Raw genomic sequence first — 9,166 nt, 5'->3', positions numbered from 1 at the left:
ACTTACTCTTAATTTGACTAATAATTATTGCTTAAGGGAACTGCTGACAAAGGGGAAATAGTAGGCCATGGAAAAGTGAAATCTTTCAGAATTACAATGAAAATACATTTCTCTATTTCCTGGGAGTGGGTGAATTTAGCAGAAGAAGCAATACAGCTTTTTCATAATATTTCATATTGGGTAATGAGACCCTTGAGTCAATCAAAGCTATGTTTTCACACGAGTTTCACTTTGGATCATTGTAATACATTTCTTACTCTGGGGGTACCTTTCTTCCATCTTATTATAATGGTTGTTAAGAAGCGGAAAGTAATGGTGGCATGAGATTGGGGGTGAAAGTCAAAAACATAGTACTGTCTGTGTTAGGCAAAGAGTGACCAAAGAAAGTTCTGCAGACCAAGTACAATTCAGAAAGGGTTTAATAAACAGCAGCTAAACATTGCACCAAAGCATTTGGAAACACAATTTCTATAGAGAGGCAAAGATCAGGCTTCCATTCTAAGTTCCTTAAGACAATCATTAACAGCCCCGCCCTCCCACCCCCCCATATCCCCACATATCCACACATATCCACAAGACTACACTCTTCTAGTCATGAATTTACCTACAGACACACTCTTAGGAATAATGGGACTGGCATGCATTATCCCAGCAATGGCAAGGAAGCAGGGGATGGGGAAAAGATGGATGAAAAGGCAACCAGCAGCTAATGATACACCCCTTAGGAGCTTTGTTCAGCGGGTGGGCAGGGAGAATCTGCTTGTGGTGCCCTCTGTAACTTTACCCTGGGCTTCTAGGATACTCTGGACTAGTGCAGGTATTCAGAGCCGAAGTGGCTGGGGCTGCCATCATAAACAGTCTCATTCTCTTGGGCTGAGACTATTAAAAGTGATCTTCTTGGGTGACACATTGTGACTTTCTAAAAACCTTTTTAGTGCCCAACCAAGTTCCACTAATGACCCAGAAGGCCCGCTGAGATCGTGCTGATTCTGAGATCACGGTGGACCTGACTTCTCAGCCCTTTATTTTGGCCTTTGGAAAGGGGCACATGATAGCTCTTTATTAACTTGTAAGGAGCCTAGGCAAATCATTCAAACTTCTGGGATTCAGTTTATCTACCTTATAAAAATTGCATATTTACGCCTGTGTCTTTTACTCACGTTAAGATTAAGAACAAATGGCCTCTAAATAATATATTATAAAATTGTCAATAAAGTTAATGATCTAGTTGACTCAATATTGACTAGAGATATTTATTTGTATGAATTTCCAATTCACCCTTCATAGAATCGGCATCAACAGAGGACCAGAGGTTCCCGATATGATGGGAGAAAAATGCCTGGGCCAGGGTATGGAATGTGGAGTGTACGGAAGGAAGAATTTGACTTTCATCTGCCAGTAGCCCTCTCTTTTGAGCTAGACTTCAATCCTCAACTACCATCCACTCCAAATCTCTTGCCCAATCCAGTATAGGCTAGTTGCCTTGGCAGGGAGATGACTTTCATATCTCTCCCATATTTAAAAAAAAGTTTTTTGGTTTTTTTTTTTTTTTTAATCTAGATCACTTTGTTTCTATTTGCAACTTTTTTATTTAAATAAAAAATACTTGATCATTTTGTCCTGGAAAGTTTACAGGTGGTAATGAGTCCAAATTAAGTAGTTCTTAGTTGGCTACAAGGGTGTCAAAGGCAGTGGGGGAAGAAGATCTTCTGGAGGAGAGATGTACCAAGGAGGGGACTATTTTCCTGAGGGTCTGGACATGGCAGGGCACCAACCATCTTGGCGCCAGGCTGGCATAGCTAGTTCTATTTATTTTGGCCATACATGGTAGACGGTGGTTGGTACCAATTGTCTCCACTGATTTCCAAACTAAGAAATGGGTTGGGGGTGTAGAATTGACTCCCAACTTTGCTGTCAGTACTTATGCCTAGTAGGCCTTGCTGAAGGCAGGGGAGGTTGCACGCAGGATCACATGGCATAGCCCAACCTGGCTGCCTAGTAAGTTAGAGTCATCTGATCTAGATGGCCAGTCAACAATTCTCCTTGTTCTGGGCCTCTCAAACAGCCAAGGCTTCCACTATAGAGAGTAGAATCTCTTGTTCTTTTTGCAGTGGGCAGAGTGCAATAAAATACCTGCAGTGCCCTCAGCTAGGGGAGACCGGCAGACTAAAATGAGCAACTGGACAAATGGCAGTGTTTGGCTTTGATGGGGTTATACTGAGCAATATTGGAGGGACAAGTAATTTTTCTGTAGTAATTTTTTTCATAGAGATTCATAAATATGAATTGAGAGTCACAGCTTGGTAGAGGGGTAAAAAGAAGAATCCTGAAATACATGTAGGGGAGCCCCGGGGTTTGGGTGCCTGGATGCTTCACAGGGTATACAGTGCTCTGGTTGCTGCACTGCCACCACTATCTACTGTTTGCGGATCATGCCCTTGATAGCTGACTCTCGGTTGACATATGTGGCCCAATAGACCAGATTGAATATGGCAAAGAGCACAGGAAAGATGATGCGGGAAATTTTGTCAACCTTGCTGACACTGTTGTAGGTCTTGGTCTCAGTCGGGCTGTCCTGCACGTAGGTGGCCTTGGGTGAAGCAATGATTGTTGGGGTTGAGGAGGCACTGGGAGCAGCGCCCTTGGAGATGGTGGAAAATTCAGTGTCCTTGGCCAGGTTGATGGGATAGGTGGTTCCCACGATGTTGAAGGTGGTGCTGGTTTTCTTTGCTGGGGCTGCTGGTGTTTTCTTCTAGAGGCCGGGAAAAAGAAGGGGAGAAAGGGAGAAAAAAAAAACAAAGCTAATTAATTCATTACACAGAGAACCTTCAGAGGCTACAGGGAGGAGGAGCCATGAGGGAAGTTAAGAAACAGGGGCCATGTAGCCAATAGCACTAGTAGCCAGGTTTGTGTCAAGGAATAACTGAAGATGTGTATGAAAACAGGAAACGTGGATCACCCTGGCTTACTAGCTATGTCGCTTTGGCTAAGTCACTTTTCCTCTTCATGTCTCAGTTTCTTCATCTGTAAAACGAGGATCAAAATAATTTTCAGGATTGTTTAGAGGATCAGATGAGAGAATGGAGCTAGAAATTGCCAATAAACTGTGGAATGTTTGTCACATGCAGAATCTTATATATCATGCGATTTGATCCTCAGAGCAACCCCTATGAGGTAGGTGGATGAGATTACTCTCATTTGACAGATGAGAAAACTCAGCCTCAGACAAAGTGGCAGAGCCTAACTTGCAATCTGGGTAAGAGATTTTTATCCAGGGCTGCACTGTGCTGCTTTCTATAGGCCCCAGACACTTTTTGGTTACCCGAGGATTAACTCCAAAAGGCCGAGACCATCAAGTGGCACATCTCCTGTGAGAAAGAGAGCTTGGTGAGTCTGAAAAGTCATTTTGTCATAAAGACAATACATACCATGGCATGTTGACATGCATCATTATAACAACATTACAACCCTTCATGCAGTGTAACTGTTCAGCAAGCTCAGGAGCAGGCCAAGGCTTTCCACATAGCTGTGTAAAAGACTCTCTGACATAACAAAGGCAGAGATAGATTGGGAGCTGCTATGTCACTGCCCTTTGTGCTTATTTTTTAAGAATGAAAGAAACTCAAACACCCAGTGGGAAGAAAGCACACCCACATGCCAATTTGCTCTCATATACAGTATGAACTTGTGTATACAGAGAGCCTCACTGGGCCTCCCCTGATGCAGAAGAGAGAAGAGGAGACAACGCTTAGGCGTGGATACGAATTGAGAAGCTGAAGAACAGGAGAGGCCAGGGGAGGAGGCCAGCCCCAACCCCATGCCAAATGCGGTGGCCTAGCTCATGGTCTATAGATGGTTTGCTGCCTCATTCCTCACTCTGGCCTTTTCTTCTTTCCATCCCAGTTTGCTCTAGGGAAAAGTGGGTATAGATGAGCTTCAGAAATGCCCTAATTTCGCACACCTCATGAGTTCATTCTTGATGTTACTTTGCTTCCCAGAACCCAGGCTTCACTTCTCTATTCCTTCACTTCCTACTTGCTTTCTTTGTGTGTTCCTCTATTTCCATCCTCTCTTGCTGACCCCTTGTCTCCTAATCTCTTCATATACCCTTTCTTCTTAACTTCAGAGTCCCCATCATTCTTATTTTTTCTCCTTTATACCTAACTGTCATTTACTATTGTGATCCTAATAACTTTTTCCCAATATTTACTGAATGCTTACTGGGCCAAGGACTACGCTAGGTACTTAGAGATAAATGGAAAGGGTAAAACATGAGTCCCTGTCTTCCAGGAGCTCACACTTGGGTGTGGGAGAAAGTCTTTTAAGCACATCATTGCCATTGAATGTGATCAGACTTCTCAAAGATCTGCGCCAAGTGCTATGGGAATTCGGTCAAAGGAAGGACAAAGTACCTGCTGGCATTGGAAAAGGTGGCTCAGAGAAGGCAATGAAGTTTATGGTCTGGGTCACAAAAGATGAGCAGGAGCTCATCAGATGAGCATGCAGCAAAGGCCAGTACATAAGCCAAGGACATTTTATTTATTTATTTTAGAGACATGGGTCTTGCTCTGTCACCTGGGCTGGTGAGCCTTGGTGTGAACATAGTTCACTACAGTCTTGAACTCCTGGGCTCAAGTGATTCTCCTGCCTCAGGCTCCTGAGTAGCTGGGACTACAGGTGTGTGCCACCATGACCAGCTACTTTTTTCTTTTTTAATGTAGAGATGACGTCTCACTATATTGCCCAGGCTGGTCTTGTACTCCTGGCTTCAGGTGATCCTCCCACCTTGGCTTCCAAAAGCACTGGGATTACAGGTGCAAGCCACTACACCTGGCCAAGGGCACTGTTTTTTGAGTTGACAAGAAGTTTACCGTAGCTGGGCCACAGTGTGCATGGCAAAGAGTTGCAGAAACTGAGGCTGTGTAAAACAGGCAGCAGCAAGACCTTGAAAGGCCTTATATGCTATGCTCTCTTGCTCTCTCTGCTTATTTTGGCCTCAGTGTTTTCAGTCATGGAGGGAAAGTGCGACAGATGAGAGGATGTTGGTTTACGTAAATTGAATAGTCTGACTAACAGGATATTTGAAAGCAATATTATTTCTCCTTGGGGATTGCAATCACATTGTTACAAGTGGAAGGGGGACAGAACTCTAAGGTTTCTAAAAACCTTGTAAATTATTTAAATACTACATGGGACTCATTTATAATTAGCAAATTCATTGTGTGAATAGAGTCCTGCTGCTAAATGTCTTTGCTATTAAATAAAAGGGTGCTTCAAGAACAGAAAACTAAACACCGCATGTTCTCACTCATAGGTGGGAACTGAACAATGACATCACTTGGACTCGGGAAGGGGAACATCACACATCGGGGCCTATCATGGGGGGGGAGGGGGGAGGGATTGCATTGGGAGTTATACCTGATATAAATGACGAATTGATGGGTGCTGACGAGTTGATGGGTGCAGCACACCGACATGGCACAAGTATACATATGTAACAAACCTGCACGTTATGCACATGTACCCTAGAACTTAAAGTATAATAATAAAAAAAAATATTTTAGATAGCTAGCTTTGACTTAAAAAAAAAAAAAGGGGGTGCTTTACTTGTTTGCCAACTTGCTTATTAATTTGCTTAGTAAACTCTTTTCTCATGGGTAGACCAAAAATTATAGGAAAGAAAGAAAAGACAAAAGAAAGGAAAGAAAATATTGCCCTGACTTTTCTAGAAGCTTTTACATATGTCATTCTACTTAGCCGTCTTATAAACTGGCTATGACTAAGTCTCTGAAACAATGATTCTGAACAATGAATACTTTTTTTTAGCTCCATAAGCACTTTATGTTCTATAGATGGGGAGAAGTAGCAATCAAGTTAATCACAGATTTTTTAAGTAGTAAGGGAAAATTACCTTTTAATTTCTTCCACCATTTTCAACATGACACATTTTAATCAGCCACTACAATTTTTTACCTAAATCATTAAAGAAGGAAATCAAAGCAAAATTTGAGTTTCAAGAAAATAGGAAAACAAGCCATAGATTAATGGTAATATTTACCCATTTCTACACCTAGTTTTCCAGTAATTCTCCTTGACTGATACAGACTGAGATGACTTAACTTTGACCGAATTGTCATTCTATTCCTATCCCTTAGCCAAGTATCTGGCTCTTAGGCAAATGATGGATGTTTACTGGATGAAAAAATACCCACCATTGAAGATTATCAATGTGGCTTCTTATTTGTTTCCCCTGAGTCTTGACCTTTGATGCATAGACAGCATGTCTCCAAAGTTCAGCCTAGGGCAATTTCCTAACCAAAAAGTGGAAATTGACTTCTCCAAATTTCGCAAGGATTTTGAATCCAGAACAAGAACGCTTTTACTTCTAAAAATCTGGTGGGTTTGTGATGAGGCAGTGAAAACTTTTATAGAGAAATGCATGTCCCACTCAAGTCTTCCTCCGATGATACTTCTGTCAATTGTCTCTAAAGGTGAAACTCAACTAGAACTTCAGAGTATATACTTACATGGTCCAGTGCCTCTGTGTCAACCCCCTTGCAGGTGCTCAGCTTTTCTGAGCCCGTGGGACAGAAGTGGAGCAAAGCAATGGAATATATGCTATGTGGAATTCACAGATGAATAAAACCAACAACAAAAACCCAAACAACTCAATTTAAAATGGGGTAATTTAAAAATGGGCAAAGGACTTGAGTAGACATATCTCCAAAAAAGATTTACAAATGGCCAAAAATCACATGAAAATATGCTAAACATCACTAATCAGAAATGCAAATCAAAGCCATGAGACTCCACTTCACATTACGATGGGTACTACCAAAAAACCCCAGAAAATATCAAGTGTTGGCAAGGATATGGAGAAATTGAAACCCTTGTGCACTATTGGGAATGTAAAATGGTGCAACCACTATGGAAAATGTTGTGATGGTTCCTCAAAAACTTACAAATAGAATCACTATATGATTCAGCTGTTCCACTTCTTAGTATATATCCCCAAATTATAAGCAGAGTCTCAAAGAGATATTTGCATACCCATGTTCATAGCTTCATTATTCCCAATAGACAAATGGTGGAAGCAATCCAAGTGTCCATTGAGAGAACAATAAACAAAATGTGATATACACACACAATGAATTCATTCCATTCACAATTATTCAACCTCACAAAGGAAGGAAATTCTGATACATACTACAACAGACATGAATCTTGAGGTTGCTAAATGAAATAAGCCAGTCACAAAAGGATAATTGTTACGTGATTTCACTTCTATGACATATCTAGAGTAGCAAATTCATAGAGACAGAAAGCATGATGGTGGGTGCCAGGGGCTAGGGCAGAAAGGAATGGGGAGTTGTTGTTTAACGAATACAGAGTTCCAGTTTTGCAAGATGAAAAGGGTTCAGGAGACTGCATAGCAATGTGAATGTATTTAACAGGACTGAACTACACAATTCAAATTGGTTAAGGTTATATATATTTACCATTATGTGTATACACACACACACACATACACACACACACATATGATAAATCAGAGACCCTACCCTCAGGAAATCTAGTTTAATGAGGAAGGTTAATTAAAATAAGAGAGAATTAAAATATAAGGGAGAAGGCACAAATTAGAAACATTCAGAGGGGCATAAATAATGAATCAAGGAAGTTCAAGAGAAGAAAGAATTTGGAACGGTCAAGTAAGTCAATGGAAAGGAGAGAAAATGCAGATGAAAGAAAAATAATCACTTGTACCACCTTCCTGAAAAGGTGGGGGGAGGGGGTTATCTAGAGCATAAGTGTGGAATTTCCCAGGTCTAGATCACAGCTGAGAAGGAAAGAGTGGATGAGATTAGATACCATCTATATTTTGGTGGAGAGAAAGGAGCACAGTAGGTTGAGGGAAATCTCATACAATGGCTTCTACATTCCCCATGAGGAAGGTAAAATAAATAGTAAAGATTTAAACTAGAATATATGCATATTTATGTGTGTGTGTGTGTGTATTTTTTTTTTTTTTTTGAGATGGAGTTTCGCTCTTGTTGCCCAGGCTGGAGTGCAATGGCGTGATCTTGGTTCACTGCAATCTCTGCCTCCTGGGTTCAAGCAATTCTCTTTCCTCAGCCTCCTGAGTAGCTGGGATTACAGGCATGTGCCACCACCCCCACTCCAATCCCTGGCTAATTTTGTATTTTTAGTAGAGAAGGGGGTTTCTCCATTTGGCCAGACTGGTCTTGAACTCCTGATCTCAGGTGTTTTTTCTGAATCTGTACTCAATTCTTGGCTTCTCAAAGTGCTGGGATTATAGGCGTGAGCCACCATGCCTGGCTGATTTAAACCAGATTTTGTAGGATAAAGAAGACAGAACTAATTAGGGACAGAGAGTAACTGCAGGCATAGGTTGAAGGAACGGCAGAATTCAAAAATACACTCATTAATGTCACCAACCCATCAATAGCAATGGATTTTTTTTTTTTTTCAGAGAGAAATAGAGGACTTGGATTGAAGTGACTAGGGAGGTCAAGAGTGCTGGTGAGTGACTGCAGTGATACACTATGGTACCTATGCTGAATAGAGAAGCAAGGAAAACATAGGAAATCATCCATTTATTTAATATTTTCTGTGTCTACAATGTGACAGGCTCTGTGCTAGGTGGTTGGGGTGCAGGAATAAATGGTAAAACACAGCTCCTGCCCTAAAGGAGTTCACATTCCAGTGGGGGGGAGGGGGGGACATGTAATAAACATAGAAGCAAACAAATACATAAAGCAATGTAATGTCAGGAGGTGAGAATTATCATGGAAGCACATAAAGCAGGGCAGTGAAGAAAAAGATGATGAATGCTAGTGAGAGAAGGTCTGCCTGAGAAGGTAAGTAGAGACCTGAACAAAATAAGAAAGCAAGTTGTGAAAAGATCTCAACAATAAACATTTCATAAAGAATGGTAATGACAAAGTACCTGGGCTTGGAATGAAAGTGATTCGTCAAGAATCATCAAAGAGGCTGGGTGCGGTGGCTCATGCCTGTAATCCAGGCACTTTGGGAGGCTGGGGCGGGCAGATCATGAGGTCAGATCGAGACCATCCTGGCTAACATGGTGAAACCCCATCTTTACTAAAAATACAAAAATTAGCCGAGCACGGTGGTACACGCCTAT

The 9,166-nt window shown here is 41.5% G+C and overlaps 1 protein-coding gene across 1 annotated transcript in view; it reads right to left on the bottom strand.

Annotated features, from left to right (window-relative positions):
* Positions 1-2,243: 2,243 nt before the first annotated feature.
* GABRA3 (gamma-aminobutyric acid (GABA) A receptor, alpha 3) overlaps positions 2,244-9,166 on the bottom strand; it is a 316,184-nt gene continuing 309,261 nt past the window's right edge. The window contains exon 10 of the mRNA XM_011961129.1: positions 2,244-2,752. Coding sequence (XP_011816519.1) covers positions 2,417-2,752 — 336 coding nt within the window. The 3' untranslated portion in view covers positions 2,244-2,416. The remainder of the gene's footprint in view (positions 2,753-9,166) is intronic.

Source organism: Colobus angolensis, unplaced genomic scaffold (assembly GCF_000951035.1).
Source record: "Colobus angolensis palliatus isolate OR3802 unplaced genomic scaffold, Cang.pa_1.0 Scaffold536, whole genome shotgun sequence".
Taxonomy (NCBI): domain Eukaryota; kingdom Metazoa; phylum Chordata; class Mammalia; order Primates; family Cercopithecidae; genus Colobus; species Colobus angolensis.
This window is presented reverse-complemented; position numbering and strand designations above follow the sequence as displayed.